Source organism: Primulina eburnea, chromosome 1 (assembly GCF_022965805.1).
Source record: "Primulina eburnea isolate SZY01 chromosome 1, ASM2296580v1, whole genome shotgun sequence".
In the NCBI taxonomy this organism is placed as follows: domain Eukaryota; kingdom Viridiplantae; phylum Streptophyta; class Magnoliopsida; order Lamiales; family Gesneriaceae; genus Primulina; species Primulina eburnea.
Genome location: NC_133101.1, coordinates 15461670 through 15486503, shown reverse-complemented (window position 1 = coordinate 15486503; position 24834 = coordinate 15461670). Strand labels below are relative to the sequence as shown.

Genomic DNA, 24834 nt, shown 5'->3' with positions numbered 1-24834 from the left:
CAACGAAGTAACTTGTATCTCACGCTTCTATAAATATTAGGTATTGGTCACGATTTTGACAAAAAATATCTTCCCAACTTAGTATTATCATATTTCTCTCTTAAGTTTTGATCTCTGGACTGATTTAAGCATCAGAGAGATCACATCGAGAAACTCTTTGGTACCCCTTAACCCTATTTGTTGGTACAGAGCCCCGACCCGAACCGACCCACTCATATGCGAAATTTTGAAGATTCGCTCTCTACATCAAACCCGATATAAAATTTTGGTATCATCAGAATCGAAATCGACATGATATATTAAAAAACTATGTGGTGAGAGCATATAGAACCATGATTATCATGTTGATTCACACGAAATAGTCAGCAAAATCTCGAAAATGTAGCAACACTCGAGTAAATGTTTGTTCAAAATCAAATATTTTTTATTAATCAAACTACGTCCATATTTATGGAAGAAACTACATCCACAAAAATTTGAAAAATAGATGTTGTTACAACTTCCTGCGGGACCGGATTGCCGATATCGACCTAATTTGTACTAACATAAGAAGAAAAAAGAGCTTGGAGCTTAAGCTTGAAGCTCGACAAAAACGCCATCGGAGAAAAGCGGAAAAAAACGGTTAAACTGTCGTTTGACCGAATTAAGCGTAATTAAGACGTTTAATTAAGTGTGCTTAAGCACAATTAATCGCATTTATTTATTTTTAATTTTTTTTATATGGTATGTATTTTTATTTTAAAATAATAAATTAGATTTATATTTAGATGTTTATTTTTTAATTTTAAATATTGTTAAGCATGTCCGATAATGATTTGACAAATATTTAACATTTTTAATGTGATTTAGTTGCAAAAACAAATAAAGATTGTAAGTTTGAGATTTTAATACCTTTATAAATATGAGAATTAATGTATCAAACTTAAATTTATAATATTTATGTATTATTTTATCTATTTATTGGTTTGATATAATTACAACTACACTAAAGATAAAAAAAACGTTTTTTCACGCTTAAGTCTGTGCTAATCTCGTTTAAGCTTGAAAAGCTTGGAACTCGATATCCGTGCTTCGGGGCGCTTCACGTTTTTTAGAACCTTGGTTACAACTAAGACACGAGAAAATAAATTGGAACCAAATTTTTAGTTTCTAATAATTAAATCAATTTAGTTGTCTAAAACATGGAATATATGTATGTGACAACCAAAATTTACATGTTTTTGTCTAAATCCAATATCACTCGAATTTTTTTTTTTAAAAAAAACCATCTTGCTTATTCTTATTTTATCTTAAGATGGTTCCATCACTTCAAAAAGGATTGTTTCACTGCATCATTAACAAACCAGTTTCTTGGTATATATTTATTTATTTATTTATTTAATGGGAAAGATGGGGACTGTCTAAATTAGTTAAATAAATTAAATGAAAGAGTAGTGCCAAATTCATGTAAAATACAGAGTAAAAAAATGGGATTGAACGTGGTTGCTCATTTTTGAATTGGTGTGGAGCTCTCACACAAATCTTAGAAATAGATTGTTGCCGGAATTATTTAGTACATTTTCACCCGATGGAATGGATTCTTGTCTGGCGTTCCTCTAATTTCTAGTATAGTAGTTACTCTTTGAAATGAATTTATATTAAAAAATTTCAACTATTGTCCCCATTGGATATATATATTGTTCGAAGAAAGGGTCTCATGTGAGATCGTCTCACAGAGCTTAATCCGTCTCTTAATCCGTGAGACGGATCAACCCTACCCATATTCACAATAAAAAGTAATACTCTTAGCATAAAAAGTAATACTTTTTCATGGGTGACCCAAATCGGAGATCCGTCTCACAAATATGATCCGTGAGACCATCTCACATAAATTTTTGCCTTGTTCGAAATATAATACTTGAGTTGTTGTATAATTGATTATACAATTTGACGGTAAAATATTAAGTGATACATCCTACTATATCTTTTTTAGAAAATGTAAACCTACGTCCAAATAAACTAATTTTTCATAATTTTTGTCGAAAACACAAAAGTCATAGGCAAAAATTTGTGTGAGACGGTCTCACGGGTCGTATTTGTGAGACGGATCTCTTATTTGGGTTATCCATGAAAATGTATTATTTTTTATGCTAAGAGTATTACTTTTTATTGTGAATATGGGTAGGGTTGACCCTTCTCACAAATTAAAATCCTTGAGACGATATCACATGAGATCCACTCAAAGTCATAACCCTTCCCCCCTCTCATACAAAATCAATATTTCTTTGAGATTATGTCTTTTTGTGTTCAAAAAAGGTCAAAGAACCCAAAAAGAATATATTTAATTGGGTCAAATATCCAACTACCCCTTTGAATATTATATAATTAATATTATCTGAAGAATATTTTTTTTTATTAAAAAAAGTAATATTAGATTCCATGTATACCATATATTGATAATTCCCACGTAACAAAAATCAATATCCACTCCAACAAGCAAGTTTAACGTTTCAAATTTTAGTTCTTTAAAATTTTAACCTGAAGCATTTATTTCAAGAAAATTAAGTACACGGAATGTATTTTGCTTCAAAAGGAAACATTATTATAATTTATAAACAACTTTTTTTAACTAAGTAAGCACACATATATCCATATTAATAATTTTTTTCAATCATTATTTTTCTTCTGTCTCATTTTTAATTGAATAGCTTTTATGTTTTTATTTTAAATAAACTTTTTTTTATGTTTATTTTGTTTTTTCATATTTTATAATATAGGAATCATGATTTTTTTTATTTAATTAGATAATTTTGTTTTAAAAAAAAGTATTGGTGAATTCTACCTCAGTCTTGGTAAATAACATTTTATGTGAATCTCATTAATTGTTTTCCGGTTAATTAACAATCCACAAAAGAACCTTGCTCTCTAGAAATTACATTTTTTTTAATTAACTGACCATTGATAATAATTAATAAATTATTTGAGGTTTGAAAATATAGTTTTGTTTATATTCAACTAGTGTAACTAATTAAGACATGATTATTTAATTTAACAACCGTCTTAATAATGCAACCTAGGGAACAAAATTACGACATGTATGTATATATTTTAGTTATCCAACAAATAAAGTTTAATTTAATATATATATTAGTTATCCAACGAATAAAGTTTAATTTAATTCTAAAACATTTGATACATAATGTTCCGAAACCAACATTTTCAAAGTCAAATTACACCTAGTAAAATGTGACTTCTCCACCTTGAAAACGACAATAAATTATCAAGTATGCGTCGACCCCGACACAGTTATATATAAATGGAATTTAAAAAATATATATACAATTTTATGAGAAACTATTGGCCAAAAAACCATTGGAAAAAGTTTTTTTTAACAGTTTATCATAAAATCGAGTGTGTGTGTGTGTGTATATATATATATATATATTACAATCATCATAACTTAATTTTTAATATTTTAAAAGATCAGAATATCCGAACAAATTTTATTATTCCCTAAATATACATTTTCCAAAATTAAGTCACAAAAAACCCCATATATATAAGGCAAAAACTTGTGTGAGACGGTCTCACGGGTCGTATTTTGTGAGACGGATCTTTATTTGGATAATCCGTGAAAAAGTATTACTTTTTATACTAAGAGTATTACTTTTTATTGTGAATATGGGTAGGGTTGACCCGTTTCACGGATTGTGATCCGTGAGACGGTCTCACAAGAGACCTACTCTATATATAATTATTTATGAGTATGTATGAAGATCATGGTATTGTACTTAACTCCACCTCAATAGTTGTCTCAGAAAAGATGATTATTTAAGTCCATATATACAACTCTCAAACAAGCCACTCACACCAAAAAATGGATAACCAGATCGTGACATTTACAAGATATTAGCGAATGACCCATAGAGAAAGTGCAACATATAACAGTAAACTTGAACCCTGATATCATGTTAAGATCGGGGAGCACGAAAAAATTATGTCGTTTTAATCTTATAATACAAAATATCATCATCTTTAAAACATGATCTATATATTTTTTTTATCCAGAACTGTTGGGTGCAATAATTGTCCTTGTTTGGTAGAGCGGTCGAAACGTGGTGCTTGAGCTGCTGTGTAATTTAAAAGATTTGAGTTGCACCATTATTACTAGCTATAGCTTTTGGTAAATCGGCAATCGCTCGGTCCTACAATTTGTATCAGACCCAAGGTCACGGGTTCGATTCCCATTGATTGAAAGGAGTGTAATTATTGGGAGAGAGATTGTTGGGTACAATAATTGTCCCTGCTTGGTAGAGCGATCGAAACGTAGTGCTTGAGCTGCTGTGAGATTTAAAATATTTGAGTTGCACCATTACTACAAGCAATATCTTTTGGTAAAGCGACAAGCGCTCGATCCTACAAAAACTTTTAACAATTAATTTTACATTAAGAGCTCATAAAATAATTTATAAAATATGACAAAATATAATTTTTTTTTTTTTTTACAAATATTAAATCCTTTTTCAGTCAATTTTTTTTGGTAGCCACCCCCCAACTACGTCGTGAAATTTAATTGACCCACGAATTCAACTTTAAAAAAACGTGTACAAGTTACTCAACATTCTCAGCACAACTTCAATGGATATGTGTCATCCATCACATTGGATAATATCTTAAATTCTTGGGAGATCATCACGAATACAGGTATTACGTGAACAAAATAATAAACTGTACGTGACTTTATCACATAAGAACAACAAAAGAAGTGGCCCCGGCCCCGCTCTGAAAATAATCAAGCGACAATTGTTCAATCTTACAATCGATTATATCAGAATTAAGAGCGTGTGTTTGATTATTGCAAGTTGCCAAATGGTACAATTATTGGGAGCACATTATCAGAAAAAGACACTCGGGTCGCTTCATTGTTTTTTTTTTTTAAAAAAAATTGATTAATATCTTACCACCAACTGCATGTTTGGTGAAATAATAAACTTTAGATCGTAAAGTTTATCGATATTTTGTGAGAGGTCAGTGATTTAAAATTGAAGTATGTCTCTTGTGAGATCGTCTCACGAATCTTTATCTATGAGACGATTCAAACCTACCGATATTCACAATAAAAAATAATACTCTTAGCATAAAAAGTAATATTTTTCACGGATGACCTAAATAAGATATTCGTCTCACAAAATACGACCGTGAGACCGTCTCACATAAGTTTTTGCCTTAAAATTGTATTATGTAAAACTTGAGATTATTTATCTTCTATTTCTTTTTAATAATATAAACTTACAGATTATGTATTGAAATTGAAATTTACAGATAAAAAATCAATCCAGAAATTAAATTAAATTTTTAGATGCTTTTAATTTGAGGGAAGGTATAAATAAAGCTCAATGCTTGTACCATCTAAATTCCTAAGTTTGAAAATATCTCATGGAATTAATGTTTGGTTTTATAACACAATTAATTAGGCTTTATTTGACTTGAATTTTGTCAATGATTTGCCCCAATTTCAAAGTAAACTCATTTGATTGAAATGGTGACATTGTAGATATCTCGGGCGTGTTGTTTGGGGGAAAAAATCTAAAATTCAGCCTGTATTTGACCAGAATTTTGGTATATATATATATTTTAAAAATATATACTTTGTTTGACATTTTTATTACTAAATAAATATAAATATTTGAAATTTAATTTGACCATGTGGGCTATATTTCGAATGGAGGAAGTTGCCTAATGATTTAAATCCACAAGTAAAAGTATTGTTACAACGTATCCCATCATGCACGTAACAGTGCATACTTTCTTGATAATATCAAACACTTCCTAATTTTGGCAGACAATTTTAAGATTATATTCTATTTTCAGTTCATAAGTTAACAAGTCAAATGATAATTGTCAATTTTAGGTAGTGTTTGGTTGGAATTTTTATTAAATTATGTAGATTGGATACTAATGTCATATTTTCTCGAAAATTAATAATATATATATATATATAATATTATTTTATTTATTAATACTAGATATATCATTTTATCTGTTTAAAACTTCTTTAATTTCTACATATTAAGTAGGGAAAATTGCAGTTCTTTTATCTTCTATGTTTGTCTTTTTGTAATTTTGGTCATATATATATTGTCAAATTTCAATTTAATTAGTTGTCTTTGTTTTCATGTGACAATTTTAGTTCTTTTTTGACGTAGTACTATTGTATCGATGATGTTTGTAGTTTCACATCAACATTCTGAATGAATAATATCTGAACTTTCCAAAAATTGAAAATACATTTTTAAAACAGAAATTTGGTAATATAAAACCACAAAAAAAAAAAAAACATACAAAAGCTAAATTACAATTTTCCCTATTAAATATCTTACGAAAAAAAATCGTTACATTAGAAATTGACATATAATTTATTAATGTGGGGGAAAAACACCAAAATCTGGAGGAATTTGATTGCTGAATTATATTTATTTGGGACCGCATATTTTTTTAGATTAATCAAAATCCAAGTTGAACACTTTTAGGATCGTGTCACTTTCATTGCCACTTGTATTTGATATTTCAAAATTTAAATTACAACTACACTATCTATATTAAAAGTAAAAATTTACGGTAAAAAGTTAAAATTTCAAACTCTCAAAATATATTAAACTACACCATTTATAAAACAATTTCTACTCAATTGTGGAATACCCCAGTGAAATGAAATGTTTTATCACACGTAATGAATACCCCAGTGAAATGAAATGTTTATTGTATATGCGTACATTGTGGGTCTTATTAGTAATGTACACGATAGTCGAGTTTAAGATTCTGTGGGAGGAACTGGAATGACATGAGATGTAAGTTGAACTTGAATGAATTTTGTTGACAGTCGCGACCGACCAATGACATGAAATAGCATAGATCATTTGAACCCACCGGAATAACTTTCGTCCCAATTGTGCATAAAACCTCAAGAGTTATCCCTAAGCCAACTAAACAAACATTCCATATACTCAAAATTTAGGGAGTACACTTGAGAAAATTATGCACCAAAAAAAAAAAAATGGTATCAGAGAAGTATTACAACAAGAGTGTTGTAAATGAAAAAAGGGGATGTAAGGTGTGGGGGAGCAAAAAGGGATGAAATCCTATCCCAAGGCTAAATAGATGGAAAAGTAAGGCGTTGAGGAATGTCAGATAAAAATTCTGACAAGTACATAATGAAAATGATCAGTGTACGTCCCATCTTCTTTAGCCGTTCGAAACCTCATGATATTGATTCCCTAATTCCTGGTATACAACCTTGAAAATTAGCCGCTTTGTGTTCACTTGTTGGTCACGACTAGAAACAGAACTCGGGATAGGGAAACTTGCATTGAACTGTTGATTTGGTGACTCGCATGATTTGCAAATGAAACTGTCTGAAGCACGAGCTAGTGAGACCCATAGCACACACACGACCACACTTTCTGGTAAATTCAAAAGGTTATAAGGTGTTTTAAAAGGGATATTGATGAATGTTGGGGGTTTGGCTAAGGGGATGTGGATTAAACACCCGCTGAGGCAGGAGATACCGGTTCGCTACTTCACCATCATTTTAGTTGTTTCGGTACCCTCACCTTTGTGTTTGTTTCGTGTTTGATTGCGGTCTATAACCTATTTTCCTTGAGCGCAAGCAAAAGGTTAGTATGAGGGGGTTGATATGTGTCGTTTTTACGTGTTTTATTGTATTAGTTTTAGTTGTGTTTGCATTGTGCATGCATGCATTTCATTTACATTCTGTTCATTTTAGAGTAATCAATTGCATATTATCATATCTCACTATTAGGTGATTAATTTGCAGGAAACACGACCAGAAGAACCAAAATCGGAGCCAAGTGCCAAGTCAAGACAAAAAGGGCAGAGGAGTTGGCGCTCGGGCGGTAAAATTGTACCGCCCGAGCGCGAGAAGAGAAATGCCGAAGCATCTTTACAGAAGGTTTGGCGCTCGGGCGGTGAAATTCTACCGCCCGAGCGCGAGAAGAGATCCCCAAAGGAAAAATCACAGAAGAGTTGGCGCTCGGGCGGTGAAATTCTACCGCCCGAGCGCGAATGCCGCACTTCCCAAGGAGATTTACAGAAGGTGTGGCGCTCGAGCGGTACTTTTCTACCGCCCGAGCGCCACCTACTTTTGGAAAAATTTCATGCTCGATTTCTTACCTTAGTTTGGGAGGATGGCTGGAATGGAAAGGTCTCTTAGACGTTTGTGGGCGAGATTCAGACATTCTTCTTCAGCCGTCACTAGTTTGGAGAGCACTTTTGCGCTTGGATTGAAGATTTGAAGAGTCCGGGCATCGTTATTCACAGATTTCGTCTCGCCTAGTATTTCTAATCTAGTTTCTTTCATTTTAAACATTTTTGCATTTATTTTTACTATGAATTCTAGTAGCTAACTTTATTATTTGTTGGGATTAAAGGGGATCCTACCCCGAACGTTGATTTGAATTAATTTATATTTCGGTTGTGCGTTATACTTGATTTTACTACTGTTTTGTCGTGTCATTAAAGCGTAGCTAACTTTAACGACGTTTTCATATCACGAGTGAGTTCGAGAGAATAACGAGTGATAGGATCGAGTAGTATAATTCGCGGATCTAAAATTTACATAGATATATGAAATTGGATACGTGCCGATAGTCATAGTCCTTAGGGTCGAAAATTAGGGGATTTCATAGATCGAAATGCGATTTGCTCTTGATAAACAATTAAAGATATTTAATTACTTCATTGAGTAGAATTAGTTTGGCATAGCTCGAGAGAGTGTGTTCAATAGATTAGGAAATCCTGTCGGAAGCGTAGATCACGATCGAACGGATTAATTAATTAACGAGGGGTAGGTGAACCGAGATTCCCAACAAATCCATTTTTCATTGAATTTTACTCAACCATTTTAGACATTATATCTCATTACTTGATTTTGAATCTTTTTATTTGCATTCTTATTTGATTTTAGTAGTAATAAAACAATCAAATCACTTTTCGTTGCTAAATGTTCAAATAGCTGAAAATAACAATTGTAAAACACAGTCTTCAGTGGAACAATACTCGTACTCACGTACACTATATTATAACTTGACATCGTGCACTTGCGATTAATTTTGAGCATACAAAATCATATTTTTATTGGGGATTTTACTGTGCAAGTTTTGCTCGATCAGTGTTCTTATTATTTTAATAAAAAAAACAGTGTAAAACCGTGAGGCTTCCGCCCGGGTGCACATTTATGTCCGCCCGGGCAAGCTGATTTCCCCAAAAATTTTCAAGAAAGCCGTGAAGCTTCCGCCCGGGCGGACATTTTCATCCGCCCGGGCGCGTCCCTTTTTTCAAATAATTTTCAAAAATCGTGAAACTTCAGCTCGGGTGCATATTTACATCCGCCCGGGCGCACCCTTTTCAAAAAAAAAATTTAAGCCGAGAGTTATCCGCCCGGGCGGAAACTTACATCCGCCCGGGCGGATCGCGCATATTTTAAAATCTGCAGCCTTCTTTTTTTTCTCCCCCATTCGAAACCCTCGCCTCCCTCTTCCAAATTTCGTCCATCCTCTCTAAATCTCATGCAAATTACTTGTTTGTGTACAAATTACAGGTACCATCTTGCATCACCACGTTTCCCAAGCGTCAAGATTTAATTTTTCCGGTCAAGAAAGGAATTTTTCCGACCACCTCTGAAAAACTCCGGCCACCGCTGCGTTATTCTGGCCGCCGCCTCCGAGTTCCGACGAGCATTCTCTCGGCGACACACCCTCATACTCCGGGCTTATTGTTCTTCAGAAATCATCTTCAATGATGGCACCAAAAAAGGCTCGGGTTAGTCACACCACCTCTTCATCTTCATCCCGTAACTCTCAGTTGTTTGTTAATGATAACGCTAGGGAACGCTACGAAAATGCAAAAATACATAGAGCTCCGCTTCGCGAATGTGGTTTCCAGCTTGAGCAATACATATTTATTATAATCAAATTAATAGTAGAAGCTGGGGAAAATTTGTCGCCAACCGCAAGCCGCGGTGGTACTAGTGGTGAGGGAATTCTATGCCAATGCAGCTGAGAGGAGCGATGGTAAGGCATTTGTGATAGGGAAGTTGGTCGATTTTAGTTCAGCGGAGATTGATAGGGTGCTTGAGACACCGGCGGTGGATGACTCGGTGTATGCGGCATGGGTAGCAGAACCCAACTAGGACTTAATGATGCAAAGAATATGCTATCCGGGGTCTCTGTGGAAGACACCTGGCTCGTGCACTTGTTTTGCAGAGAAATGTTTGTTAGTCCCGGCTGTGCTGTGGTATGCATTTCTGGCCACTCGTTTGATGTCAGTCAGGCACACTAGTGAAGTCCAGAGGGAGAGGGGGCTGCTGCTCTACGCACTGATCACTCACATGCCACTCAATATGGGTAGGATAATTCATTCGCAGATCCAGCTGAGCATTCATAATCCGAATGTGGCATTGTTCTTCCCCCACATTATCACAGTAGCTATGTGCGGGCGCTGAGGTCATCTTTCAAGATGATGATGAGTGGTTGCCACCGACCAAGGCCTTCGATGACTCTAGCTGGATACAGAAAATAGCAGTGCGGCGGAAGGCTTTACCGCAGTTTGGCCCCATCTGGGACGGTTTTACTTTTGATCCCGTGCCACAGCAGCACCCACCACCGACCTCGCGACCTCGACGTTGCCTTCTTCAGGACCGGATGGACGAATTTGCTGCCTTTGCAGACCATCAGTTACAGTGGCAGGCTGTGAGTCAGACGTATCAAACGGCTACTGATGCCATGCTTCGCCCATCCCTGAGCCACAGTGGTATCGACCCAGCTCTTCTACCACCACCTATGCCAGCTTTCCCGCCATCATTTCAGTTCCACTATGCCGATGCCCCAGAGCCAGATGCTGGTGTCATTCCCCCAGAGGCACACGAGGAGGATGATCTTTGAGAGGGGTGTCACTTCTGTCCCTTCCTTTTATTTCGCACATTTAGTTTAGATCATTTTGTTTATTTTTATTTCTGTTGCATGTTTAGGTCATACTGCATATGTTTTGTTATGCACTATCTGTGTCTTTTCTATCGTCTGTTGCATTGGGAACACTGCTCGACTTTAGTATTGGGGGGTGGATGGGTGTTGTTTTATGTGTTCATTTTGGTGTTTTGTTGGTTATATTTATTGGAATTTAGTGTTCGTCTTTTTTTTTTTTACATTGGTATATATCAGCCGACATTGTTTGAAGTAGTACTTGTTAGCCAAGGATGATTAGGAAGTGATGAGACATGCTCTGTCTGTCATCTATTCGCACACTTTTAGCACATACTGTGGTACAGACATGAAGTTTTATTTAAAACATTGAATTCTCTTTGCACAAATGTTAGAACTAGAAGCATGCATGATAAGATGGTGAAAATTTAAAACTAAAGTGGGGAACGAAGATGTTTGAAGGTGTGAATTAAGCTTGGATATATTCCCTCAAATCGAGGTAGTTATCAACAGCGGAAAAAAAGAGAGATAGATGGAGATGTAAGGTGTGGGGGAGCCGACTAAAGGAATGAAATCCTATTCCTGGCTAAAGTTGGAGGTGTAAGGTGTTGAAGAGCCGAATAAAGGAATGAAATCCTATTCCTGGCTAAAAATTTAAAACACATGGATTTGAATCTGAGATGAAAGGTTTTAATATAGTCCTTTTATTACTGTATTCCAATTCAATCAAAAAAATAAAATGATAGAAAAATGGGCGCTGCTGGTGATTACTGAGTGCAGAGGAATAAATGAGAGTAAGATTTACACTAACAGACTGATTTAAATATCTGACAATGGGTGAGAATGGACCCTCTGTCATTTATGATGCTAGGACTAACGACACACACATACACGTTCAGGTTTTATTTGAAACAATGTCTAGACCAAGGAAAGTGCGAAGAATTGTGCGTTTACATTGATCGACAAGAGAATATGTTGAGTTTCGTTGAGGCTAGTTGATGACTATGAATTCACTGTCGAGCTACTTTGTGTCATGTTCTATTTTTTTCTTGTCACCTATTTTGCTCGAGGGCGAGCAAAAGGTTAGTATTGGGGGCTTGATATAGGTGGATTTTACTTGTTTTTCATATCATGTTATGTCTTGTTGTGTTGCATTTATCATTTAGATTGCATTCATTTTGTGTTATTTTAGAGTAATTTATATCTTCGAGTTGCTCATTTGTTTAGTTGGTGAAAATGCAGGAGATTCGTGCAAAACTGAAAATCAAAAGGAGAAATTCGAGAGACCTCCGCCCGGGCGCACATTTATTTCAGCTCAGACGCCTCCAAGATGTGAGAAAAAGAATTTGTGCGAGAGTCGTCCGCCCGGGCGGAAACTTACGTCCGCCCGGGCGCGTAAAAATAAATGGGAAAAATAAAATTTGCGCAAGCCATCCGCCCGGGCGGAAACTTATGTCCGCCCGGGTGCGCTCTGTAATTTTGGAAAAAAAAATTACGATTCCTTTCCTTAGTTCTAGATATGGGCAATATGGTAAGGAGGGGTGGACGTTTTTGGAGCATTCAGAATTCATTGGAGAGCCGCCACAAGCTTTGGAGAGAATTTTGTGCTTGGATTGAAGATTTGAAGATTTCCGGGCATCGCTCTTCGTGTTTTTCGTCAATTCTAGTATTTCTAATCTAGTTTTTATCTTTTAAACTTAATATTGTTTATTTCTAACATGAATTCGAGTAGCTTACTTTACATATTTGTTGGAATTTAAGGGGATCCTACCCTGAACTTTGATTTGAATTAATTCACATTTCGATTGTTGCGTTATTCTTGAGTATACTACTGTTTTATCGTGTTGTTAGAGCGTAGCTAACTTTAACAACGTTTTTATATTGCGAGTGAGTTCGAGAGAATAACTTGTGATAGGAACGAGTAGTATAATCCGTGGATCTACAATTTACATAGATATATGAAATTGGATATGCGCCGATAGTCATAGTCCTAATGGTTGAAAACTAGGGGATTTCATAAATCGACATGCAATTCACTCTTGATAAATAATTAAAGATATTTAATTACTTCATTGAGTAGAATTAGTTTGGCATAGCTCGAGAGAGTGTGTTCAATTGAATAGAAAATCCTGTCGGAAGCATACAATCACGATCGAACGAATTAATTAATTAACGAGGGGTACGTGAACCGATTTTCCCAACAAATTCATTTATCATTGAATTTTAATCAATCATTTTAGATATTATATTTCATTATTCCATTCTTGAATCATTTTATTTGCATATTTATTTGAGCATAGTAGTAATAGTCAATCAACAAATTGTTGTTGCTAAAGATTTAATAATTGAAAAAAATAATTGTTAAATACAGTTTTCAGAGGAACGATACTCGTACACACGTACATTATAATATTACTTGACATTGTGCACTTGCGATTAATTTTGAGCACAAAACCATATTTTAATTAAGGATTCCACAGTGCAAGTTTTGCTCGATAAGTGAGTAACACCCATATCGACCTACCATGCACTAGGTCATCCACCATGTTTGTATCAAAGATGACTGTAAATAAATCAAGTTCAGAAAATCAAATGGTATTGACCTTTCTTGAACTATATTTTCTTCCTCTTTCTCTTTCATTGGTTTTTTAGTCATTTGTGTTCGGTGCAATAATTGTCCCTACGGGAAAAGCGATCGAACCATGATACTTGAGCTACTATGCGGTTTAAAAGATTTGAGTTGTACGGTTACCACCAATTATAGCTTTTGGTAAAACGGCAACCGTTCGGTCCTAAAATTTGCCTATGTGGTTGGGTTTATCACAATTGTAGCAAGTTCCCTCGAAATTTTCTGACTTGAACGTCTTTGGTTTTTCTCCTTGTTTTATTGGAACAATTGTTGTTGCAGTAGATGAAGAGACCACATTCACAATTTAGAATCTCACGTAGTAAAAATTTCTTCTTGAGATTGTTGTTTGTTATACCTTGAAATGCTTGAAGATGTCCATTGAATTCTTCAGTAACTTAGGAGTTGAGACAAATGATGAACACTTTTTTTAAAGAAGAAATTTTTCCCTCCACGGTGCTCAGGTTTATGGAAATTATTCGCTAAGATACAACAATTTATTTTGCGCTTACGCGCCAGCGCCTAGATTATTACAGGCCCTGAAAATTTCATAAGACATACAGAAGCGCTTACGCGCCAGCGCCTAGGTGCCTTGTCACTTCCCTGCGACCTAGATTATTACAGACCACACATGGGGGCCGGGAGATGAGGCGCCTCTCCTTATGCATGAAATAATCTTTTGAGATTTACTTTTATTTTTTTTTTTACTTAATTTCTATTCATTAAGCTTGAAAACATTCCAAGAGAATATATACAAGTAATATTAATACATCACATTCGTTGTTATATCGAAGTATATAAATTGTATACGTTAGGTGTATCGTGAAGATATTTTCTTTATTAACTCATCCCACTTGTAGAAATTTCACATTAGGTGTGAACCTTATATATTTAAGTCGATAATAAAATTGAAAAAATATCTCATCGTGACATCTGATTTCTGAAGTTTAACCGACTAACTTTTTGTAATGGTTTTCCATCCTCCCTCTTTTTCTAGCTAATAAATTTATTTATTTTTTATCTCACACACTAACAAGCTTTTTTTAGATTTTTCTCATGATAATAAAGAATACCAAAAAGTTTGATAACTTTCTCTAAACTTATTACTCTTATTTGCATTGTAATAGAAGTTTCAAGATTGTAGTGATCAATCAATGTTAGATTTTTTTTATTGATCTACTAAATCATTTTTTTAATTATACATAGGTATGTATACATATATAAATATTCAAAAAAATTTATGGAAAATTGAAAATAATATAAACCAACTAAAAAACTACCAAAAACTAAAAGGTAGGAGTTTGTATAGATAAAAAATTTAATAAAAATATTAATATATTTTATAATAATGATATTTGAAAATTTATACATACAATATATATTACACACATACATAGTGTGTTTTCGGACTACTAGTATGTATAAATATTACATGTGTCTCAAATAATTTTGTGGGCAACACCTTGATTTTTAAAAAAACTAAATTTTAATATATGATATTGTTAATGCAATATAAAATGATTATTTTTAAAATTTATACTTTTTTTTTATAAATTTATTATTTTTTTTTAAAAAAAAAAAATCAAATATCCTGAAACCGACAAGTAGGTTCGTTGATATTGACACCCACACGAGTCTTTGCCGGGAAATGTGGCAGATGTATGGGACAAAAACGTGTTTGCAGAGGCAAAAGGGGTCCTCCAATTTCAAAAGAAAGCGCACTTTTATCCTTACCGATTTGTACCCACAGAAATGGTCCACATTTTACTCAAAAAAAAAAAAAAAAGGACAAACGTGGAAATGAAGGGGAAGTTTGATGGAAACTTCAAAACTCTGTCTCACGTTTTTCTCTTCGCATAAAATTTCTTCTGGTCAATGGTCAATATAAGATATAACAATACTTTTGCACGTGAAATATTTTTTTGGACAGCCACGAAATTCTATAAAATTTATCCCAAGAGTACTCGTTATTACATGCAATATTCGACTACATGTGATTTGTGTGTATAAGAATTTCACATGGTAAGAAATGATTGATATATGTAATTAGAAGAACGATCACAACGTTATACTTGGTATGTTATATGATTTAACTTAAAAGGTTTGAGTAACAATATTTTAGCAAAAATTATACATTTTGTTAAAATGATAAACGCTCGATTATTTGATTGATATCAGATTCATGATCAACACACGTTCGATGATCATGGGTTGCAACTTAGTAATGCAACTTTCAGAAGGATAATTGTTGAGAAGCAACACCTATCTTTGTCGGAAGAACGATTAAAACTTGACGTTTGAGATGATGTTTTGAAAAATTTTGAGTTGGAATGTTATTGTAAACTGTAACTTCGATAGAATGAGCACTATTATGATATGTGTGGCGTATAAAAGAATTGTGGGTTTTCACACAATTTCACCGGATTCAGGAATCTTGATTAGGTAATGAATGTGACATTAGTCATCCCATTCTAGAAAATTTTCCGGTATTTGTCAAATTTCGAATGTTAGGCACCTCAAATAATTGGGCGTGTTCAATTTTTCCCCTTTTGCGAGAGTGATTAAAAAACTAATTTTATGGAGTATACACACCAGTATAAATATAATAAAGATATTTATAATGTAATAAAATATTTAAATTAAAATATTGTAAACGATCATTTAAATAATACTTGTATTCGTTTCAGTAAAAGTAATAATTAAGGATGACAATGGGGCGGGAGCAAGTTTGTCATCCACATCTCCTTCTCTGAATTTTATCCCTATCTATACTGTCATACACGCTTCGATCCTCGTTTTTTCAGATTCGGAGAATCCCCAAACCTGAAACTGTGGGGATCAAATCTCATCCTCGTCGCAAAAAAATTAACGAGGCAAGTGAGGGCAGGTATGAAGATTCCTCAAACCAATACTTATTTTTATCTATTATTATTAGTGATAATATTATATTAATATCAATACTAATATTATTAATATTTAAAAAAATATTATTATTATTATATTATTAATACCAATAACATTATGATTAATATTATTTTCGAAACTGGTTCGGGGATAGGGATAATATCCATGTACCCATCTCGCATTATTTCGGAGATTTTAAAACCCAAACTCGAAAAAATCGAAGACCTCCGTCTCAATTTTGGGTTTTCCCGTAGGAAAAATTGACATCTCTTGTATCGATTAAATTTATATAACTATATAGTTAACATAACTAATGTTTTTTAATATTTTATATGACATTTGATCGGAGATAAATTTTTAATATCTCATAATTAGGTCTCAAGAGAGCGTCCTTTAGACCTTACATCAAAGTAAAATACCATGTTCCGGTATTTTCACAGTCACCCACATTTTAAATTAAATTAAATTAAATTCACCAAATTGACAAGCAAATATTTTTTTGTAGCTAGTATACAAGACATGTCAAATTACCTTTTTTCCAACAAAAACTTTTTTGGTCAAAAGGAAGAAAAAAAACATGGCTAGTGATGAGGAAACATTTTACACTCAATGTCTCTTCTTTTTCCTTAGAAACTTCACCCCTAACCTCTCTAAATGTATTCTCTTTTTTCCTTTTATGAACTTCACAATGTGACTTCTCAATTATTTACACTTTTTAACATCTTTTACTCGACAATTTCTCTGAATTTTCTCCTTTTTTTAGTCTCCGGTCCACTTTATATGCCGTTCTAATTAAAGACCATAGGGTTAGAACAATTATTTTTCCGAAATTAAAAATAGTATTGTTTTTGTGAGACGGTTCCACGGATGTTTGTCAATGAGACATGTGAATCCTATCCATATCTATAACAATTAGTAATATTTTTGGTACAAAAAATAATATTTTTTCTTAAGTGACCCAAATAGGATATTCGTCTCAAAAAAATAACTCGTGAAACCGTCTCATGAAAATTTATTATGTTCCGAAAAATATAGAAAAAATAATTTAACGTAGTTTGTTGAAAGACAAAAACTTGTGTGAGTCGGTCTTACAGATCGTATTTTATGAGATAGATCTTTTATTTGGGTCATCCATGAAAAAATATTACTTTTTATGCTAAGAGTATTACTTTTTACTGTGCATATATGTACGGTTGACTCGATAAAGATTCGTGAGACCGTCTCACAAAAGATATCCTCTTGTTGAAATTATTTTGTTCGAATTCTTAACCGTTAACCATTCGTTCATATCTGTAATATTATTTTATCAGGAAATTTCGGAGAATAAGATTTTTCAAACGTGTTTTTAAAAATAACACTTGTGATATATATGAAATGCATTTAATACATTTTAGAGGATTATTTTCTTTATAAAAAAAAAAAACTTTTGAGCAATGTCATTAAAAGAGACTATTGCAAATTAAATATTATTATTATATAATGATGGACAAGCGCTCGTTTTATTAAAAAAATTATAACTGATGTTAATAGAATAATTTAACATATAATATGCACCATTAATTTAATTAATTAATTTTTTTTTTTTACAAAAACATAGATATATCCAAAATATTACATGGAAATTATCTTTATTTATTACAATTACGGAGGAAAATAAAAAAAAATCAAAATCAATATAATAAACATTATTATAATTTATCATTAATTTTCTTTTACTCCTTATTTATTAGAAATCATTTTGTAGAAACAAAATTTGAATAATTTATAACAAATTTTGTAACTAAAAACGACAATAATCTTTTAGGTATATATAAATCAAACTGATTCAATATCGAGTTAGCAAGCTTAAAGAAAATATGTTACTTTAATTAGAACACGAGTGATCTTCATTACACATCGGCCCATTATCACATATTGATTCGATCCAAGATCCAATAATTGCAAGCTGTTATCAGTTGTGGGCCATTACAGTAAACTCTAGTTTTATGAAATTTATTATTATTATTATTATTATTATTATTTTTAAAAAAATAGCTTGGGCAAATATTTGTTACAACTGGGATTTTAACATTTCAAACTTGAGATATTAATATCATATTAGTTATGAGTTACTGACTTGTTGAAGTTATGTGAGGCTCATTACTCTAATAACAATTAATTATCAACAATAATTATTTGATTTAAAGCAGCAACGGAAAAAAGTGTTTAAAATACTTTAAAATGGACTTCAGGGTCTAAAAAAATTTCGACATGACCTCCCCACAAATAGAACATTCGAAAAGCTTAAGCGGCAGTTTTTATCAAAATATACTCCGAATAGAGTAATTTAAAACAAACACCGAAGTCAAACAACATATAGCAGTTTATATCAAAATATATTACGATTGACCCTAACGAAGAACATGACACATAACGTGGCGGAGGCAAAAACAACGGAGGAGATGATGTCTATTTTGTCAGACATGTACGAAAAGCCATCGGCAAATAATAAAGTACATCTCATGAAGAAGTTATTTAACTTGAAGATGAGAGGAGATGCATCGGTGGCTAAACACATCAATGAATTCAACACGATTGTTTCACAGCTAACATCGGTTGAAATTAAATTTGATGATGAGATTCGGGCACTTATTCTTTTGGCGACTTTACCAGACATTTGGGAACCAATGCAGGCAGCAGTTAGCAACTCTGTTGGAAAAAGAAAGCTACAATTCAATGATGTAAGAGATCCAATTCTTGCTGAAGAGGTTCGCAGGATCGATTCGGGTGAAAGAACATTATCGAGTTCTGCTCTAAATATCGAAACTAGAGGAATGGGCAGGAGTGACGAAAAGAGTTTTAACCAATGGCATGGTAGATCCAATTCAAGAAATGAAAAAGACAGTAACACATTTGAAAAGAATGTGAAATGCTGGAGCTGTGGTGAAGCGGGTCACTTGAAAAAGAATTTCAAATCAACAAAGAACAACGCTATTGTTGTTACTGAGGAAGTACATGATGCTCTACTATTATCCATGGAAATCCCTGTTGATTCTTGTGTTATGGACTCGGGAGCTTCGTTTCATACCACTGGTAATCGTGATGTATTCGATAATTACATTGTGCGAGATTATGGAAAAGTTTTCCTGGTTGATGGAAAATCTTTGGAAATAATTGGTATGGGTGAAATCCGGATGAAGATGACAATGGATCTGTCTGGAAAATCAACAAAGTAAGACATGTACCAAAGTTGCACACAATCTGATTTCAGTGGGACAGCTTAACGACAAAGGTCATAAGATGACCTTGGTGATGGTTCTTGGAAAGTGAAAAAGGGAGCCATGATTGTTGCTCGAGGAAACAAAACTGGAACACTTTATATGAGTTCCAGTTTGAGAAATAAATTAGCGGATGTGGATGCTGGAGCTAATTCAAGTCTATGGCATAGTAGGCTTGGGGATACGAGTAAGAAGGGAATGAAAATGCTTGTTCCAAACGGAAAGCTACCGGAATTAAAGATCGTTGAACACAAGTTCTGTGAAACTGTATTTTTTGGAAATCAGAAAAAGGTGAACTTTTCAAAAGAGGTTAGAGAACCGAAATCGACGGATTTGGAGCTGGTACATACTGATGTATGTGGATTATCTCCTGTGACATCCCTTGGAGATCACTCAAGATATTATGGCCTACTGTTGACGATTCGAGCAGGAAATTTTAGGTATATTTTTTAAAAAATAAATCGGATTTTTATGAGACCTTTAAACAATGGGAGTTAGCCATGGAAGATGTGATGGATTCACTGTCATCCAATCACATGTGGGAGTTGTCAGAACTTTCTGAAGGTAAAAAAGTTTTACATAGCAAGTGGGAGTACCGGTTAGAACACGACGATAGCAAGCAGTACAAAGAAATACTTGTTGTAAAATGTGAAAAGGAAGTCGTTGTTTACACTGATATTTTCTCTCTGGTGGTAAAGTTAACTACTATCATGACTGTACTTGGATTGATGGTAAAAGAAGATTTACATCTTGAACAGTTAGATGTAAAGACGACGTTTCTTCATGATTAGCTAGATGAAGAAATGAATCAATCACAGGGATTTGAAGTACGAGTGAAAGAGAAAATGATGTGCAAACTTCAGAAGAGCTTGTATGGTCTCAAACAAACTCCAAGACAGTGATACAAGAAGTTTGATGGTGTAATGAATAATGATGGTTTTCTGATGTATCACGCTGATCACTGTTGTTATGTGAAGCTTGATGGTTATTACATCATACTACTGATATATGTAGATGATATGTTGATAGCAGGAGCTTGTCTGGAGGAGATTGATAAACTCGAGAAAGAGTTATCAAAGGAATTTGCTTTGAAGAATTTGGGTGCAGCAAAACAAATCATTGGAATGGGGATCCTTAGAGATCTGGTGAATGGAGTCTTGAAGCTTGAGAAGATTCCTGGAAGCAAGAATCCAGCTGATATGCTCACGAAGGCTGTTATCATTGAAAAACTGAAGTTGTGTTTGACTTCAGCTGGTCTCCTGGACTAACAAAGGAGATATGAGCTGATGTACTGATGGTGTGAAGACATGATTGAAATCAAGTATTAAAGTGGAAGAATTGTCAGGTAAGATTTATTTAATGAGGTGGGGCCCACATTAAACAAAATAATAATAAAAAACATATCCCACATCGGAAATTCATTCAATGTTGGCTTATAAGTTTGTTATAAATTGTGCCTTCTTTGTTTGCTTTTAGTATCCCAAAATCAAAAGCTTTCCAGCTTTGATAAAAAGAGAGTGCAAAAAAAAAAGTGTGTATTTTTTTCTTGAGTGTAAGAATTCTCTTGTGTGAGTTAGAGAAAATAGTTTCTCGGTATACTCGGGTTGGGTGTGAGAGATCTTTAGTGTATTGGTGTATATAATTGTTGTAATATTTCTTCCAGTTATAAAAGTTGCAGTGCTCTGTGGACGTAGCCTATATTGGGTGAACCACGTAAATATTTGTGTTCTTGTTGGTTATTTTATTCCGTAATTTGGGTACAATATTATCATCGTGGTCGACATCGCTTAGGTGTAATTTCCCAACACTAAATGCCATTAATATGTCACAAAATAAACATATACCACAACGAAGGCATTTAACAACTTACAGTAGTCAACAATTCATAAATACGATCAGTGCAACATAGAATAACAATTAAAACATAATTTATATTTTACCGCCGTATGTTACTGAACTGTAACATACCTATACCAACTTGAAAAATCCAAATGTCGAATTTACTTCAAGATCCTCGGCCAAACAAAACAACAATAAGCCGATAATGAAAACTACATTCTATTTCAATGTCCGATTTGACACTAAAGAGCATAAAATTTATATCTCGGTCAATATTAACTCAAATCAATATCCACCAATTGGAAACGAAAGAAAACTCAATTATCTAGGTTTTTCCGGTTGAAACTATTTCCCAATCATTTGAACCCAACATTACATTGAACTCAAGACATCAAATCTGTTCTCCGACAAAATTCCAACTACTGAGCAGTGTCAGTAAAATGAGCACAACTCTCTCCATTCTTGATATAATTTAACGCGTCTGGTACCGTTTTGAAGATAACTCCAATATCTCCAATATCTACAACTTTCGTTGGAACCAAAATTCTAAATTCCAACTGCAAAGAGGTCATATTCTCAAATTACAAAAGCATTTCTACTAAGCTCAATTGCAGAATTAGGTTTTGACATATTTGATAGAAAAATCATAACAAATCCGTTTCTAAATGGAATTCTATTTTTCCAGCGGCTATAGAAAGCTAACAAATAGCTCTACATGTTCTATTTGAACAAAAAATAGATATTCTTAGTGTACAGTACATAAAAACCCGAAATCAAAAGCAAAAGATGGAATTTATGGACCCGGAAAACACAAGATTTGAAGCTTACTCTAGTTGCTAGCGGTCTCAAGGTGAAGCTTGCAGGAGATGACGCCGAAAAACACTATACAAGACCAAAAATCGAACTGAAAACTAGCTGGAAAACGCATGAAACACATTGTAATAGCCGAGCCCGGTGTACGGTACGGTTTAAGTTTTGTATGTTTATTTGGGTTATGTGATTAGATGTTTAGAGTTGTGTTTGGGCCATAGTATTATTGGTTATTGTTTATTGAGGTGTTAGTTGGTGTTGATTGTTCGTTTCAGCATTTCGGATCGATTTTTGTTGATTGAGTACTGTTCATTGCCGTGGCTTGAGTGCACCCGCGCTCTCAGAGGAGTGCCCCCGCTGTGTACTATTCATCATTTTGGATTTGGAAGGCCGTAGCATCACCGCACCCGCGGTAGTGCAAGGACCGCACCCGCGGTGTGCACCGCACCCGCGTTGCTTGCAGCGCCGCACCCGCGGTGTTAGTGGTTCAGGAATTGTTTGGATTGCCGTAAGCTCAGCGCACCCGCGGCCCTTGTGTTGTCGCACCCGTGGTATAAGTATGGGCGAGATATTTAGTTGCTTTTTGGGAGTTGTTGGCCATACCTTATCCTATCTATTCCTCCATTTCCGATTTTTCTCTCCTTTTTTCAAGGGTTTTCTCCATTTTCTTTTGCTTCCTATCTTCGATTCGTGGACCTAGTTCGATTTTCGACTTGAGATCGAGGTTCTCCGTGGTATAAGGAAGCTTAGGTAAGTTTTTGGTTGAGTTCTATCATGGTTTTTGGTAATGAGATGCTATAGGTTGATGTATTGGTTGGTTTAATGGATTATTTGAGTTGTATTTATGGATATAGAGTTGATATTGGTGTTATTTATGGATTATTGTTGTAGGTGGTGTACCAAGAGTTTAGTTGGAGGTGTTCTATTGGTTTGTAAGTGGAATTTCATCCCTTTGCTCACATGATGTTATATGTATTGTGTTTTAAAGATTTTAAAGTGATATTCCCTTCAATTGATTCATTGTTATGTATTGATCCCATTGATTATCTATTGGAGGCATTGATGTCTCACTATTGTTAAAAGGGAATACAAGAGAAAATAAGAGATTGTGAAACGACGGCTTTAAATGCTATTCAGAGTTCAAATGTTTTATTGGATTGATTGAATCATAGTCAGAGCATTGCATGCAATTAGTTGATCAACAACCATAGGCTTTTATCCCTCACAGTTATCGATTTATATCGATGGGATATTTGCAACCACAGTCAGAGATACTATTGATATCAATCCAACCAGAGAAAAGAGAAATACCATCGTATTGCTATCTATTGCTATTGCTATTGCTACAGTTATTGCTATATTATTCATGTTTCAGAGTTGACGGTATTTATGATTTCAAAGTCATGTTTTACAGAGTATATTGTATCATTGCTATGTTAGAGTTCCACTTGCTGAGATTTATTCTCATTTCAGTTATTTTCATGTGATGCAGATAAGAGTGACCGACCAGGACAGTGATCGTGGATGGGGGGTCATATGCATACACCGTTGGAAGGAAGATTATTTTGTACCTTTTGGGACATGATCATAAGAATGATTATTTTGTATTTTGTATATCATTTGAATGATCATGTATTTATTTTGTAAACATTTTTATGAAATGTATTTTGAAACTCCTTCCATATTTTAAAGAAAATTTTATTTTCGCTGCGTATTTTTATTGTTACGGGTCAGGGTGTCACATTTAGTGGTATCAGAGCGGTGTTCTTCGGACCAATGCATATGACTTCGTCTACTTTCAACTGTCCGGGTATGTTTTCTTTGCATCTATTTATTCATTGTTATATATTGATTGGTGTCTTGTGAGCAATTGTAGAGTATGCCACCTAAGAGGAAAGCAGTAGAGGGTGAGGATAGTTCTTCCTCTAGAGTTGTCGATGAGTTCGGCAAGTTGCTTAAGGAGCAGGCTAAGGTGCATAGCGAGCAGATTCAGCAGCTCATTCGTATGCAAGGTACAGGACAGGGTAGAGGCCAAGTGAGAGGCCAAGTAGCTCAGGCAGTTGGCACTGATGCCATCTTTTCTGCTTTCAAGAGGATGGATCCACCGGAATTCGCAGGTAGCACCGATCCTTTAGTTGTTGTCGAGTGGGTCAAGGCTTTTGAGGCGATCTTCGATCATCTCCAGTACGAGGACAAAGACAGGATCAGTTGTGCCGTTTTCATGTTGGTTAAGGCTGCCCGCATTTGGTGGAATGCAACCAAGGTTGGTGTGACTGTTGCGACATTGAAGTGGTCAGAGTTCACAGACTTGTTCTACGACAAGTACTTTCCCGATGCACTTCGAGCGAGGAAGGTTACGGAGTTCTTGGAGCTTCGACAGGGGAGCTTGGATGTTGGTCAGTATATTCTCAAGTTTGAGGAGGGT

The 24834-nt window shown here is 34.2% G+C and overlaps 1 protein-coding gene across 1 annotated transcript; it reads left to right on the top strand.

The window, feature by feature from the left end:
* The first annotated feature begins 19823 nt into the window (after nt 1-19823).
* On the top strand, nt 19824-20213 carry LOC140804880 (uncharacterized mitochondrial protein AtMg00300-like). The gene has a single exon (XM_073161040.1). The coding sequence runs from the start codon at nt 19824-19826 to the stop codon at nt 20211-20213; it is 390 nt and encodes a 129-aa protein (XP_073017141.1).
* Nucleotides 20214-24834: the final 4621 nt, after the last annotated feature.